General features: G+C 43.3%; 1 protein-coding gene across 4 annotated transcripts in view; it reads right to left on the bottom strand.

Moving 5' to 3' along the window:
- Positions 1 to 1,272: 1,272 nt before the first annotated feature.
- mink1 (misshapen-like kinase 1) overlaps positions 1,273 to 17,036 on the bottom strand; it is a 57,011-nt gene continuing 41,247 nt past the window's right edge. For all 4 annotated transcript variants that reach the window (XM_065266744.2, XM_065266746.2, XM_065266748.2 and 1 more), the window contains 4 exons: positions 14,506 to 14,655; positions 14,217 to 14,376; positions 13,703 to 13,842; positions 1,273 to 5,512 (listed from right to left, as the gene is read on the bottom strand). In XM_065266744.2, coding sequence (XP_065122816.2) covers positions 5,429 to 5,512; positions 13,703 to 13,842; positions 14,217 to 14,376; positions 14,506 to 14,655 — 534 coding nt within the window. In that variant the 3' untranslated portion in view covers positions 1,273 to 5,428. The remainder of the gene's footprint in view (positions 5,513 to 13,702; positions 13,843 to 14,216; positions 14,377 to 14,505; positions 14,656 to 17,036) is intronic.

Raw genomic sequence — 17,036 nt, 5'->3', positions numbered from 1 at the left:
CTTATTGTCATGTGTTACAACAATACAATCCCCAGTGCTTCATTCATAAAACAGTAACAATATACATTAAGATTGTATGTGTTATCATCAGTTAATGCATTAGCTAACATAAACAATACGTCTTCTACAGCATCTATTTATCTTAGTTCATTTTAATCTCAGCATTTACTAATACATATTTCAAATAAATGTTGTAACTGTTAACATCAGTTAATGCACAGTGAACTAAAATGAACAATTGTATTGCCATTAACTAACATTAACAAAGATTAATACATACTGGAAAAACGATATTGTTTATTGGTAAATAATGCATTTACTAGGGATGCACCGATACCACTTTTTAAGGATCGGGTATGAGTACCGATATTTTTCCCTGGTACTCGTCGATACGATGCCTGTTGTACTGTTTTTCTTTTTTATGTTTCAATTTTCTAAGAACAACACAATGAGACTAATGAACTTATCAGCATCTTTATTTTTAACAACTTCAATATTATGGAAAAATAATCCATACTTATGTGCTTATCATCACAAAATTTCAAAGCCCAAATTTAAATTAATGCAGAACAAAGCATGCAGATTGCCATGCGTGGTTCATCATCATTGATTTTGAAATATTCCCACACTGCTGAGGCTGACATTGTATCTGCTGCCGGTCGTGTCTCTGTGTGCACTGGGACGTTCTGTCCGTTACGTCACGTGACGTATCGGTCTTTGGTATCGGGGTATTTTTACGAGTACATGAGCTTGGTATCGGGCCCGATTCTGGTATCGGTGCATCCCTAGCATTTACTAATGTTAACAAATACATCCTTATTGTATACAGTATTACCCATATAACTTAATGGCTGGACTCAGAAAATGTCATTATAGTGTGTATGTTAAATATTTATTGAGTTTCTCCATTTCAATCACTTTATAATTATTTAGCATACACAAGCTGTCACTGGGACGGTTAAAAGGTCCTTAGATGTAGCATTTTGGTATAGATATGTACCTTTGAGGTATCAGTATGTATCTCTAAGGTATCGGTGTGTACCTCTGAGGTACTAATACAGGTATGCACCTTTTGGGTACAAAAGTGTACCCAAAGTGATGCCCCAGTGACAACTTTTGTACCTCCTTGTACCTTTTTCTAAGAGTGTTTCATAAACATTAATAGGCACAAGATAATGTGTGAAACTAATGAAATCTAAATACATTGTTAAACAAACATAAATAAAGCGTAAAAAAGAGAGCTGGAAGGAAGCAAAAAAAGAAGCTAGACAATTTTAACAGAGATCAAGTTATTTTTAATTGTCAAATATGCTTTATTAAGACATTACAGACTTGTGAATGCATTTGATCGTTAAGACTGATCATTAAATCATCTGAAGCATTTCCTCTCCAAAAAAGAAACACTAAAATAAGTCTGAAACATCTACCACTTCTGAAAAGTAAAAGAACAGAATGATAATGAACCCATCACAGAGGATCAACTTTATCAAGACCTCCGACACCTTTAACCTCTCCTGGCTCCTGCTATGATATTTAACCAAAAGAAAGAAAATAAACCTTTTTCTTTGGAGTAGTAAATATTTTACAAAACCAGCTAAGGGATTAACTTCATATTACTAGAGAGAACCACAAGAGAAATGCCACTTTGTTAGCATAGTGCTAATAGCATGTAGAGTAGATAAATACCTCAAACACAGCAGATAAAGGCCTTAAAAGAAACCAGACACCTCCACACCTCTTTAATAGACCGCTATACATGACCGCTGGTCTAAAACAACGCTATTGTTGAATGAAAGAATGAACAAGCAGGATTCTGCGGACCGTGTAGGACAGAATGGAGTTTAATATATTATTACGTATAAGCAAAACTGGACTCGATCCCAGTCTGACTGTAAGTGACGGGCTTAACAGACCAGAATTAAACAAACTTGTTACATTCATGTGCCTGGAAAGTCCGCAGTAAAGCCAACAATGCATGTACCTGTAACTCCTCTAACATAAGAGAAAACACCTATTTAAACGAGCCATTAACCTGTAGCTCAGTCTAATACTGAGAGATCCGAGTGTGGTCGGCTGCTAAAGAAGCAATACAATGTTACGTTTGGTCATTGGTGGCTTTACAAATATGTGACGATTTGTATGCATGTTCGGCCATACTGGTCCTTGATAGCTTTCGACTGGTCTTCGGTTTCTCCCCCCGCTCTCTTTCCTCAGAGGAAATAATGAACAAAAATAGCTCTCTTATTCACACATGCACATTCACAACACCCACACGCTCTCTTTTATAACACTCGCTGGGATTAAGAGGGGAGGGAGATGAAGCTGAAACTGAATGTACAGCGTATGTACAGCGTGGTAATAAGGATAAGCACTGTGCTCAGATTAATATTCAGCCTGCAAAATGTTATGATGTATATATAAATGCAATCATTCATTCATTCATAAATATCTATTTATGTTATGTTCATTCATTATTTTTTATTATAAATTTTCATACAGTATATATTTATGTAAAAAAAGATTTGAGGGGGATATATATATATATATATATATATATATATATATATATATATATATATATATATATATATTCACTATATCTTTTTCATTCTGTCCTGTTATTAACTCTTCCATTTAAATGTTATCTTATAAAGTATATACTGGTGTCATAATTCTTATATAAAAATTGCCTCATTCAAGATCAGGACTTTTAGGCTAAATTTCAACAGGGAACCGTTACATCACGTCGATGCACGCAACAAGCTCTTCACCATGACAACTCGAACCTTTTCCGACCCTCCTGCATGACAACCTGAGGCTTTCCCTCTTTGGGAAAATGACACAGCCAATGAACCACAAGCTACGAGCATCACCATCCATTTCAAAATAAAGAGCACAGTCTTTTCATCTAACTGCAGGGCTATTTTTAGTCTTTTATATGGTGTTAAACAAAACGACCAGCTGTTGCTGCGAGCATAAAGTCTAAATACTGCAGAGGAGGAATGCGCTGGAGAAATAAACTATATGGCATGGCTTTGTGCTAACAAGGGGTGAGAGAGGAGCATGTCTTGGTGCTCTGGCTATTGTCAGTTTTAAGTGCACTTTGTTGGCACGAGACCCCCAACTGAAGAATGGACTAGATTTAGCTTTTATTTCAAATCTCACTAACTTTTCTCTTCCCTGAACTTTGATTCTTATTGAAACAATCACTTGGTTGTTGCTCTCACACACGCACACATACACACATAATACACCCGACCCCAATCCAAGGCACTGTTATTTCAGTAAACATGGCAGTTTGATTTACTAAGCAAATATTCTATAGCTAGTAATAAAGTGAAAGAGATGGAGGTGCATGAACGAAATACAAATTTGTCATAATGGCACAGTAGATTCCAGTTGGTCTTAAAAAAAACCTCACCTCTCTCTAAAATGCAACTTTATAAGTATCCGTACTTGTCTAAAGTGTTTCGCTCATTGCTGCTATAATTTTAATGACGACTGACTGAATGCGTCATCATCGTTTAGTGCTCGTCTAGACGTGTGTCACTGCGTTACAGCAGCCAATGTGTCCAACATGGGGAGGGGCTATTAGGTAACGGAGGATGATTGTACTGCCACAAGCAACTGTACAAGTCCGTGCTTAAACGTCATCTATTATCATTAACTAGAAAAATATTCACCAAAGTGCATCGACATTTTAATTTTTAAATAGAATTAGCTCACATCTGCTCTTTTTGTGATACACAAGCTTTGTAAAGGCTATCTATAGGCTAAAGTATCTATAATACCATCTTTAAAAAGTAGGGAGAAGTAAAAGACAACAAACGGGTGTTTTTTTAGTGTGCACTAGATGTAGATTATATGCATAGAAATGAGCGAAAAGCTGGAAAATAATGTGTGGTCTAGTATTGCAGAGCAGGAGACAGCAACACAAGGCATCAACCCGTCACTAATCCTTAAACTATTGCTTTATGCTGATCTTACTGTATGTTACAAATTGATATTTCCCATTGATACGCACATACACTCATGCACACACACACAGAGAGAAAAAAATTCTTGCTCGGTTGTGGGGTCCAAAAATGTCTTAAAGAAAAGTCTGAATAAATGCATGACATCCCTGATGTGTTCCAGATCTACGAGCCTGCCTAATAAAATACCCTACATTTTTAACGTTCACAACAATGAATTTTGACAGCATAAAGAAAAGACTCGGTTATTATGAAATAAGTGAGGAAAAAAATTATATCGTATAATGCAATGTAGTGATTCACTCCTAAAAAACCATGTGCCTATTGAATACAAACAAGATTTTTTTCATCTAAATACGATCATGGCTTCTATGTACAATTTACATAGTGACAACTGATCTATACATTTACGCTGCCTCCAAAAGAATCAATCATATCCGGAGTAATCTATCTTCCTGCAGCTAAAATCAGAAAAAACGAAGAGAAACTCCTTCGTACAAGAACGAGCACACAGCACGTATTGCAATAGAACAGCAGATAATAAAAGTAAGAGTAATACTAAATACGTTTACATACAGAGAATATTAAACTGTTGTAGATATGATAATAATTTCCACATTGAAAGAAAAGAAGTGCTTTGAAAAGCGAAATCAGAGACTGTTGAACAATTGCAAGTAAAAAAGCAAAACGATGGGTTCAGTTTTCCAAGCGGCCACCAAATGGTAACATCTCATTTTGTTGACATAGGCGTCAGATTACTGTCTATATGTCAAAAAAGCAAAACCCTTCTCTTGGATCGTGTTAAAACTGATATTGTTGATTATTTGAAATCACTTTCTAATCTTCTACCAAGTGAAAAGGAAACGTTATCACTTTTATCATAAACTTCGAATGCGACTGATAACAAACAGCTACTACACTATACAGTTGAAATGGAAATGTACACGTGTTGCAGTACCACCTTTAACCACTGCAGCGTTTGTTTCTGCTGCTCGACGTAGCTTATAAAGTCTCCAAACACACGCGCCGCCGCCGCGTCAGAAGGCTTGCGACAGTTTCTCATAGTTTACACACATTTCTGGTATAATGTACAATCTGGTCCTAAAAAGTCAAAAATACAAATGGTAGAGGAATGTTGTTACAAGGGTCAGTGAGCTGAAAGCCAACCATGTGGTTATTGTACACAACATTGCTCTGCCAGAGGTCAGTGGCGTGCTCACAGTAAACACACGCGCACCTTGCACAGTTGGCTCAGAAATCACAGCAGAATGCAGGAGTGTCTTCTGGAAGATGTGGAGCGAATAACCATTGAGTGTGTGTTAGATCTGTAGGCTTGTACGTGTTGGCTTGTGTGTATTTACAGTGTGTGTATGTGAGAAATCGTTGCGTGTTGGAATATCTTCAGTTTCTGTATGTGTGTGCACAGCAGAATCTACGTTCGTGTGGCGGCACTTTCACCAGTTCATAATGCAGTTTCGGTTGAGGGTCATGAAGTAGACCTGGCTGCTGCCACCAGAACGTACGGATGCGAAAAACACCTGAAAAAGACAAAAAAGTCTTTGAATATTTAAAATATTGAATATTTAAAACATTGCATTTATTTAATAAGTACAGTTTTTGATAAGTAAAGTTTTGAAATGCTTGATTGAAATGTTTGATTGGATCTTACAAATCGTGTAATCTGAAGGTGTACGTTTAAATGTTTAAAATTACTTTTGTAGACAAAAAGTTTAATTTTCATTTGAATATTTTTTTTTATATTTTTGAAATGGATAACTCAAACTGAAAATGTATGATTTTGCAAAATGACTAGGGGTGTAATGATTAATCGTGTGTCCCATTAAAAATGCCTGTCTGAAATCGATTCTGAATCGCAAGGCTGCGATTCTGTGTTTCATGCACAGCTTGTGCGTGTACTACGGCATTTGGTCAGTAGGAAGTCCTTATCAATCTAAAATCATTATGAGTCGAGTCATTATTAACGTGCATTTAAAAAAAACGCAACATATCGTTAAACAAAATCATTCCAAATATTCTTTATTATCACGAAAATATCTAAAACAATTAGAAGAACAGCGATATAAATATTTTTATAGACATGGAATAGCGTTTGTAATGCTACTTCTTCTGTGGCACAAAGGGAGGTCCTGCAAGAGCGCACCCCCTGGCTTTGGGATGTGCTGGGATTTCACCGTAATTCATTAAAATTCATTCACTGAGAAAACGTGCATTTGCACGATTAATCGCTACAGCCCTAAAAATGACTGACTGTGCAAAACGACCATGTAGCAAAAGATAGTCAATTATGTTAAATAGCAATGACTACAGTAAAAAATAAGGCACTTCAATTACTGACTTATCTTTTCAATGCCATTAAAGTTAAATAACTGAACCTATATACATGAGCCTGGTAAAAAAGCTTATTTACAAGAAAACATGTCAGTAGCCCTTAGAGGATTTTGCATCTGAACTCCTCATATATAAAACATTACAAAATAATAATTAAAGGGACACTCCACTTTTTTGAAAAATGCTCATTTTCTAGCTGCACTGCAGTTAAAGGAACAGTATGTAGGATTGTGGCCAAAACTGGTATTGCAATCACAAAACTTGTGGCTAAAACTGGTACTGCAATCACACAACTGGTGGCCAATACACAACATAAACATCAGTTGAGGGCTGCAACTTTGCAATTTTATGATTAATTGATATAGTTGCGATTTTCTAGGCAGATATGGATAGGAACTATACTCTCAGATTCTGGCATAATATTCAAGAACTTTGCTGCCGTAACATGGCTGCAGGAGGCGCAATGATATTATGCAGTGCCTGAAAATAGTCCCCTGCTATAGAGGGTATGCACGTGATGTCACCTTCGGGAAAGTCACTGCGGTTACACTCACAGAGTGGCAAAAGACAGAGCAGCAGAATTTGTGTACAGTGTGAAATCAGCGGAAACACAGGGGAAACGCGTCTAAATGGGAAAAATGCTGCTGTGCATGTTGTGATTTAACAGATTTAACAAGAGCTATTCGAAGCTATTGTTTTACAGACTGCCAAAAAACGCTTAGGTTACTCACGTAACCCCGGTTCCCTGAAATAACGGGAACGAAGCATTGCGTCAGTTTGCTGACGCTATGGGGGAAACTCCTGTTTACTCCGTGATTGAAGCCTATTGGTTAACGTCTGTAGAAAATACAGACCAATGACGTTTGAGCCCGCGCGGGGGCGTGGCACACGTCCCTATATAAGCCGGTGAAATACGTCAAGAGCTCATTATTATTCGACTGAAGCGCGCAGCCGAATAACACTCGCTGCGTAGACGTTTGTAGCACGGCCAGCGACGCAATGCTTCGTTCCCGTTATTTCAGGGAACCGGGGTTACGTGAGTAACCTAAGCGTTCCCTTTCAATACGGTTCACTTCGCATTGCGTCAGTTTGCTGACGCTATGGGGGAACGTAATCCCATCCCGCCGTGCATACACAACGGACTGAGGTGCCCTTACCGGAGAGACACTGCATGTGGCCCTAACCCAGCATATACATAGCTCTAGCGAGCGCAAGTGTAAGCACCATATATGAGACAGTAATACGCATACAGTGAAGTTTCTAAACGCACCATGATGCATATACAATAGAGCACGAGACGGCGGGTTCCCTGAGCGCGCCGCGAGCTGTGCATGAATTATTAATAGGTAGCCATGACGGTGAGCTAGCAACGCACCGTGAAGGCATACAGAAACGCAGTCGCGTGAATCATTAAGCCGATAAGACCTGTGCTTGTAAGGCAGGTACATCCAGGCTATAAAATCTGACAAACGTAGACGGCGAGGACCAGCCGGCCGCGTTACAAATGTCAACGATAGAAATCCCCGTAGACCAAGCCCAAGATGAAGCCATACCCCTCGTGGAGTGAGCTTTTAAACCTACTGGACAATGTTCATTCAGGGAGGCGTAAGCCAAAGCAATGGCTTCGACGATCCATTTAGATAGCCTCTGTTTAGTGAGCGGCATACCTAAGGAATGTTGTGCGAAGCTTACGAACAGCTGATCTGACTTGCGATATGAGGCAGAACGGTCCGTGTATATTCTTAACGCTCTGACGGGGCAGAGCGTGTTCGGGGTTTGTTCGCCGTCCGCCGTCGGAAGGGCGAGAAGTGAAACCACCTGAACTCTAAATGGCGTGGTCAAAACTTTAGGAATGTATCCCGCTCTCGGTCTAAGGATCACTTTGCTATCGTTAGGACCGAATTCCAGACACGACGGGTCAATTGAAAACGCGTGTAAATCGCCCACTCGTTTAACCGAAGCCAACGCCAGGAGGAGAGCGGTTTTAAACGAGAGAGCGCGCAGGTCAGCCTGTTCGAGGGGCTCGAAAGGGGGACCGCGCAGCGCTTTCAGGACCGTGGACAGATCCCAAGACGGGACCGTGTTAGGTCGCGGTGGGTTTAGTCTGCGAGCGCCTCTAAGGAATTTAATGATGAGATCATGTTTTCCCACGGTGCGACCGGCGATAAGGGCGTGATTCGCCGTTATCGCCGCCACATACACTTTAAGCGTCGAGGGCGCGCGACCGCTGTCCAGCATTTCCTGCAGAAAGGAGAGAATATGCTCCACTTCACAGGTGTTTGGGTTTAAGTCTTTCGTCGTGCACCAGTCAGAAAAAATAGACCACTTTTGAGCGTAAAGGCGCCTGGTAGATGGGGCCCTAGCTTCAGTTAGAGTATTTAACACCCGTCCTGAAAGGCGTGATGGTTGCCGTTCAGAGACCAAACGTGTAGATTCCATAGCTCCGGCTGTGGATGCCATATCGTCCCTCTCGCCTGAGATAGGAGGTCTTTCCTCAGCGGTACTGGCCATGGTGCTGATGTTTTCAGCTGCCATAGGTCGGGGAGCCATGGTTGATTGTGCCAAAACGGGGCGACCAGAATTATCGCGCATTTCGTCTCTCTTATCCTCTGAAGGACCTGTGGTAACAGAGCCACCGGAGGAAAAGCATACAGAAGACACGCCGGCCATGCTTGCGACAGGGCATCGTGGTGTCTCGAGAAGAAGATCGGGCAATGCGCGTTCTCGTCTGACGCAAACAGATCGATCTCCGCCCGGCCGAAGACGGTCCATATTCTCTCGACCGTCTGAGGATGCAGTCTCCATTCTCCCGGCGGCGGACCGTTGCGCGAGAGAATGTCTGCACCCGTATTGGCTACACCCGGTACGTGAGTCGCTTTTAACGAACGTACGTTCGCGTGAGCCCATAATAAAAGCCGTCTCGCCAGCCTGGATAGGGAGCGAGATCTCAGCCCTCCTTGGTGGTTTATGAACGAAACCACCGTCATACTGTCCGACCGCACTAGAAAGTGTTGATGTTGGAGTTTCGGTCGAAAGTGTCGTAGCGCCAAGATAACCGCCCACATCTCGAGGTGGTTGATATGTAGCTGAGACAACTGGTTGTTCCACGCACCGAAGGCGAGCTCGCCGTCGCAGTGAGCGCCCCAACCCGTCGCAGACGCATCCGTAGTCACCACTTTCCTCCTGCTCACGGAGCCGAGCTCCGTGCCCGAGAGGAAAAGGTGAGGGGATGTCCATATCGAAAGCGCTTTCACGCAGCTGTACGTGATTTTGATTAATAAGCGGCCCGACAACCAAGCACGGGGCGGAACTTTCGCTTTCAACCAAAACTGAAGCGGCCTCATGAACAGCATTCCCAACGGTATTAGTGGGGATGCTGCTGCCATCAGACCCAGCATTTTTTGGAATCGTTTGAGAGGGAGATGTGAACCCGCTTTGAACGATGCCGCCTCGCGTCTGACCGTGAGCGCGCGTTCCTGTGTAAGCCATGCCCGCATCTTTAATGAGTCGAGCGTCGTGCCTAAGAACGCGATTCGCTGCGTGGGGGTGAGCAAACTCTTCTGGAGGTTGATTTTGAACCCCAAATTCTCCAAATGCTGGAGTACAACGGTCTTGTGCGCAGTAATTTCCCTCTCTGACTGTGCTAGAATAAGCCAATCGTCGAGGTAATTCAATATGCGGATGCCGCTCTGTCTGAGAGGGGCGAGAGCCGCATCCGCACATTTGGTAAACGTGCGTGGTGCCAGAGATAATCCGAAGGGCAGAACTTTGTACTGGTATGCTGTCCCGTCGAGCGCGAATCTTAGGAACGGCCTGTGACGTGGCGCTATCGGAATGTGAAAGTAAGCGTCTTTCAGATCCACTGATACGAACCAATCGCCCGGTCGAATTAACGCCATGATTCGTCTGGCTGTAAGCATTTTGAACGGCCGTTTGGCAAGAGCGCGATTCAAAACGCGTAGATCCAATATCGGTCTGAGGCCGCCGTCTTTCTTCGGAACGAGAAAATAACGACTGTAAAAGCCTGATTCGCTTTGATCCGCCGGGACCGTCTCTATCGCGTCTTTTAGTAATAAAGAACGCACCTCTTCCCTGAGGATCTGCATACGATCGTCTGGGACAGTGGTGTAGAGAACGCCGCGAAACCGGGGTGGTCTCCGTGCGAATTGAAGTGAATAACCGTGTTGGATTACGTTTAGAATCCAGCCCGGCATACCGGGGGTGGATTGCCAAACGTGAAATTTGACGGCGAGCGTCGATATGCTTATGGACGTTAAGCCGTGTGTGTGTGTTTGTGTGTACAGAGGAGGAAATTTGCTCTTTTTGTGAAAAGGTAAAAATTTGTGTTTCGCTGTTACAGCGAGGGTGTGTCCAGCGCCCGAGGGGACTGAAACACGCAGAACTTTCGAGGGCGGGCCGGCCGAAGCGGGACCAGAGCCTCTTTTCCTCCTCAGACTCTCTTCAGGGAGGCGGCGCCGGCGTCGGGTCCAGCGTAATCCGAGGACGGGGACCGCGGCGTCGAGGCGGGCCAGCCGGTCGTGCAGGACGCTGGCGCTTGACCTCCGGTTCAGCTCTCTGCTGGGGCTGAGCTGGTGCTGGCTTAGGGCGTTGAGCTGGCGGCGGTTTTGGGCGGCCGGTCTCAGACGCTGAGGCAGATCGTTTTGGTAGAAAATGCCGCATAGCCTGCGACGATTTCTGTGCCTCAGTGAAGCACTGGGTGAACCCCTCCACAGCGGAGCCAAAGAGCCCCGACGGTGACACAGGCGAGTCAAGAAGGGCAACCCGATCCGTGTCCTTTATCTCCGTCAAGTTCAGCCACAGATGTCTCTCCAGAACAACCAGGCTGGCCATGGCTCTTCCTACAGCCTGAGTGGCGACTTTAGTGGCGCGGAGGGCCAGATCAGTCGCGCTGCGCAGGTTCTGAAAGGTCGACGGGTCCGGACCTGTCTCGTCCATGTCACGGAGGAGTTTTGCCTGATATACTTGCAGCACCGCCATCGTATGGAGAGCGGATGCAGCGTGGCCGTCGGCGGCGTAAGATTTCGACGCCAGGGTCGATGTCAGGCGACAGGGCTTTGACGGATGGTTCAATTTAGCCCTCCATCCGCCGGCTGAAGACGGGCAGAGATGGGCGGCGACAGTTTCCTCGAGCGGCGGCATCTTGGAGTAGCCGTGTTCATCAGCGCCGTCCACTACGGAGAGGACGTGGGAGACGGCGCTCTGAGCTCGGGTGGAGTGGGGAGCACGCCAAGATTTGGTGAGCTCCTGGTGGACCTCAGGGAAAAACGGCGCCTGCCGTTGGCGGGACGATTGACGGCGCCCGGGCTGCAGAAACCACTCGTCCAACCGGCTGAGTTGAGGCTCTGACGGCGGCGACCACTTGATGTTGAGCTCCGTCGTAGCTTGTGTCAAGATGCGGATGAGCTCAGAGTCGTGAGGACGCGACTCGGTAGGTTCATCAGCGGCGGCTGCGTGGGCGTCGTCATCCGAAGCCGCCCAATCCTCTAACTCCTCAGAGGATGACATCACTTCCAAGTTGTCACCGGACCCAAAGGAAACCATGCCGCTAGCACTCGGCAGGGGGCGTAGGTCTTCATGGGCGAAGGTGACAGGGTGACGGCGGGGAGACAGAGCACGCGGGGGATGAGCCGGCGTGGACTCGGTCTCAGGGCGTCTTCCAGCTTCACGGCTCCGCTGCTGTTTAGGCGGGAGAGCACGGGAAGCCTTCCGTTTAAAGATCTCGAGGCGGGAGCGCAGCACCGCGATAGGAAGGAGCTCGCAGTGGGCGCAGCCCGCCTCGACGAGTACGGCCTCGGCGTGGGCAGGACCCAGACAGATGACGCACTCCTTGTGGAAATCCTCCACAGGCAAAGGGGCTCGGCAGGAGCCGCAATGCCGAAGCGACATTATCTCAATGCGCTTCTGCTCTTTTAGATACTCTCTTTAGGCTCACCGGAAAGCGGCAGGGGAACACGCTGGTGTGTTGTAGTCCGCTGCAGTGCTTGGATCGACGGCGAGTAAGGGCTTCTTCTTCGGAGCAGCGAGAAGGTTCGCGCTGAAGGAGAAAAGTAATGAGCTCTTGACGTATTTCACCGGCTTATATAGGGACGTGTGCCACGCCCCCGCGCGGGCTCAAACGTCATTGGTCTGTATTTTCTACAGACGTTAACCAATAGGCTTCAATCACGGAGTAAACAGGAGTTTCCCCCATAGCGTCAGCAAACTGACGCAATGCGAAGTGAACCGTATTGAAAGGGAACACTGAATGGAGAAGTAAATGGATCGTCCATGCCAACATCCACTGACCACAGGTGGGTTGATAAGTTGCTAGGGTCACTATCAAGTCCAACTAAATAAACTTTTTGCTGATAATTGTCAGTTATACTAAAATTTTTGCATGGCCAAGTGGAAAAGTGACGTCAATGCATACCCTCTATCGAAAGATACTAAGGGGACTATTTTCGGCTGCTGTGTAAGGCCGGTGACACACTGGATGCATGGCGTATCTGTTGCGTGTCAGTTGCGTGGCGACTGCGTCGCGTTTTCTGTGTCTGTACATACCAGAAGCATGCCTGACTCGGCGCTGACACGCTGCTGTTGCTATAGGTGACAAATATTTTGGCTGGAAACACTTCCAAGACGCTTGCGTGTGGCGTGAAAAATAGGCGTCGGTTCTATTTCTAGCAAGCACGCATTTTTTCAGCGCGGCTCGAGCCGCGCCTGACACGCGCGTCTCATGCAGGCAGTCTGCAAGCTCTAACCTGTTAACATGGAAGCCGAATTAAAAACGGACACCCCACGCAGCTGAGACGCTCACGCCACGCATCCAGTGTGTCACCGGCCTAATATCATTGCGCCTGCTGCAGCCATGTTACGGCAGCAAAGTCCTTGATTATTACGACAAAATTAGAGTATAGTTCCTAGCCATATCTTCCTAGTGTTAAATAGTAAAAATATAGAAACTCTTTGGTTATTTTTGTGCTTGATGCTAATGGTCTAATCAGATTCAATGGATAATGCTAAGCTATGCTTAAAGTGGTAGCACCAGACCCGAAGATCGGCTGAATGGATTCCAAAACGGTAAAAATCAAATGTTTAACTCTAGGGGAGCTAGAAAATGAGAATAAAAAAAAGTGGAATAAAACACATTTTTCAAATTGGCTGCGCAGAGCTTTGTTTTTGTTTGTTGCCCTCATAAAGGAATGTGACCTGACAAAAGGAATGTGACCTGACAATTGACCTAACAAAAGGAGGAAAACTACTCTTGAGAATCAATAACACTGAGATAACATTACCCCTAACGAAATGGTACATTTCTAAATGGTGTGTTATTTTTCAGTGATCTCAGGACAGATCTGGTGTATGTGTGCGTTTATTACCTTGTCGTTTCTTTCACACAGGAACTTAAGCCTCTGAGCTCTCTTGTGCATGAAGACTCCGTCCAGGTGTCCCGTCTCAACCGAGCGGATTTCAATGGCTTTCTCTCCCCAGCCCATAATCTGATTAGAGCAGATATGAGCTACACGCACAACACCAACACAGACATGAGAACAAACATGTTATTAGTCACTTGAATAAGAACATTAAAACATATACTGCAAAAACAAAAGACAATATTAAACATACTGAACAGAACATAATTCTCTATTGGATAATTCATGTGATGTATGTCTATAATGAAAATTTAATTATATACTGAACTGATAGAAATAGTTCACAAGATCAGCATTAGCTTAACAACATGCTAACATCAAATTAAACGGAAAACAACTGATTTAATGGCTATATAAATCATTTTTTTTCACCAGATGTGCTATTCAGCAGAAAGCAAAATATACTCTGCACACTGTGTGTATGTGTGTGTGTGTGTGTGTGTGTGTAAAAGGCACGCACCCACAGATGTGGGCATTTCTCCCCACTGCAGCACCACGTCTTTAATGATGCGTCCATATGTGTTGACGTAAACACCCTCATCCTCGTAACACAACAGCATCTCCATCCCATCTGAATTGGGCAGGAATACGATTGCATGAGGAGTCACTTGTGACTGGATCTACAGTGATAGTTGACAGTGAGAGAGAGAACTAGGATTATTTGCATTGTTTGCGTTCACCAATCATCACAGAACCTGAAATTCATCAAATACAGCTTATGCCACTGTTCTTCAAACTTCATAACTCACATGCACAGGAATGTAGATGTCATAGTTGTTTCCAGAGTCCACATCAATGGCATGGAAACCAGCACTTGAGCCATAGATGACCTTTAACCTTTGACCTTCTTCCACTGTGAGGTCAACCAAAAGAGGCTTATGTGGCAGGTCCCCGAAAGACTGGAAAAAAGATTAACACAATACAGACATCAGTAGTAAAGTACAGAGATTATGTGAAAGAATAAATTATGTAAGTACACTGGAAAAATATCTGTTGCACTTAAAGGCAGGGTGCATGATCTCTGAAAGCCAATGTTGATATTTGAAATCACCTAAACAAAAACGCCCCTACTCCAATGGAATCTGGACCTTCTTTCGATAGACCCACCCCACACATACGCAACCCAGGCAACACAATGTCGTTAGTAGACACGCCCCTTACTGCTGATTGGCTACAAGCGTGTTTTGGTACTCAGCCGACTGCCTTTTCCTAAGTGTTTTTTAAAAATCATGCACCCCGCCTTTAAATTTGTGAGTTTAAATAACTTAAAAAGTCTTTGCAACTTATATTTGTTGCTGAAAAAAAATGGTGAATTAGCTTAAGTTATTTCAACTTTATATTTATAATTTATAGCAACTCCACACTAGTCAAGAAAGTTTAAATAAATTGTATGTTCAAATTTATTAAACTTAAAAAAGTCCAACAATTTAACAGTGTATCTTTGTAACATAGATAATGTTATGCAGTCATAAGACGAGAAGCTGTTAAGTTCAGTTTTGTCTTTCATAATATTCATATCATAATATTGTTAAGAAAGAAAAAAATATGCATGATACACTGTCAGAAAAGTACAAAAGCTGTCATTGGGATGGTACCCTTATAGGTCCTTATATGTACATTTTAGGTGCAGATAAGTATATATTTTGTTGGCTACTTTTGAAATATAATTTTAATTCATTGTTTTTCCTTTATTAATTATTATCATATGTATACGTTCACCTAAAAATGAAAGAAACAAGAAAAGTAATTGAAGCTAATAGCTGGCTCTCATGTCTTTATTCCACTGGGTGAGTTGTTGACCTTTTGTTCATGAGTGAATCTTAGGGCAAAGTTGTGAAACTTGATCATGATGAAGACGTTGTCTCAGTGAGGCTATCGTGTTTACATGCTCAATGGGGGTTGATCTGGGATGTGTTTACAGCTGCCCTTTCTTGCCTGACTGTAACCTTTCTTTCTTTCATGTTTATATTGTAATCTGAAGGCATTGTTTCCATCTGAAGCGACTGCCCCCTTCGAATTGTTTTAAAATGTAATGCATGTATACTTTAAGTAAGACTTGGTGACTGCAACTCCCGAGCTCTATGCCCTGATTTGAAGATCGCTTTCTGCAATAAAGACGACAGCTCAAGGAAATCCAAGTCTCCTGGTCTTTGCTAAAAAGGTTTCCAACAGTACCAATATTTACCTTTGAGGTACTTATATGCACTTTTTAGGTAAAAAGGTGTACTTTTTGAAAGGGTAATGCCACAGTGACAGCTTCTGTACCTTTATTCGGAGTAAAGTTGACTGCCGAAATGCATTAAAGGGATAAATCCAACTTAAAATTACCAAACCATTCGTGGACCCCATTTCAGGGTTCCCACGCCTTAGTTAACTGTAAATTCAAGGACCTTTTAAGGACTTTCCAGGTCCAATAACCTCAAATTCAAGGACTAAATGTGAGGACACATTTCAAGGGAGAGCAAGGTTACATCATGTTACCCTTTAAGATACATTGTTAAAGTTCCCTTTCGAGGGAACTCACCCTGCGTCACTGCAGTGACAATTTGGCGACGCCTCCAGGTGTAAGTGCGTCTGAATGTGTATATCAAATTCAACAAATGGTGAGGCTTAACAACAAAGACGATAAAGCGGGATCCAGGGAGTATATCGCTATTTTAAATATTGCCAAAAACGGTCTTACAGGAAGTATGGCAAGGAAGACGCAGCATCTTGCATTCTTCTCAGGGAACAACAGTTACATACGTAACCCAAGATGTTTTCATGTGTCAAACACAACTATGCCAAAAAGCATTTTGGTATGAATCAACATTCGCATACAGAAGATATAAGCGTTTAAAGCGAACAGTTTAGCACGTGCGCTTAAAAAGGCTAGACTTTTTATGATATTACACTACACAGGGAATTATATGGATTTTTTTCCCCAGAAATTGCATAAAATAGATTCAAGCACTTTTAATGACCTGTATCTATGCATGTATATTTTCAAAAACTTCCCAAGGCCTTGAATTTTCGCACCAAGATTCACAAACTTTCAAGACCCGTGGGAACCCTGTCATTTACTTCAATAATATTCTTTTTTCCTACTGTGAAAGTGAATGGGGTCCACGGTTTGGTTACAAACATTTCTCAAAATATCTTCCTTTATGTTCACCAGAAAGAAATTTATACAGGTTTGTAACAACATGAGAGTGGGTAAATGATGACAGGATTTTCATTTTTGGGTGAACTATCCCTTTAACGGAACGACATAAGAGTGAGTAAATACTAAATAATGCGA

This window comes from Paramisgurnus dabryanus, chromosome 5 (genome assembly GCF_030506205.2).
Source record: "Paramisgurnus dabryanus chromosome 5, PD_genome_1.1, whole genome shotgun sequence".
NCBI lineage: Eukaryota > Metazoa > Chordata > Actinopteri > Cypriniformes > Cobitidae > Paramisgurnus > Paramisgurnus dabryanus.
The sequence above is the reverse complement of the archived record's forward strand: the minus strand, read 5'-3'. Positions and strand labels throughout refer to the sequence as shown.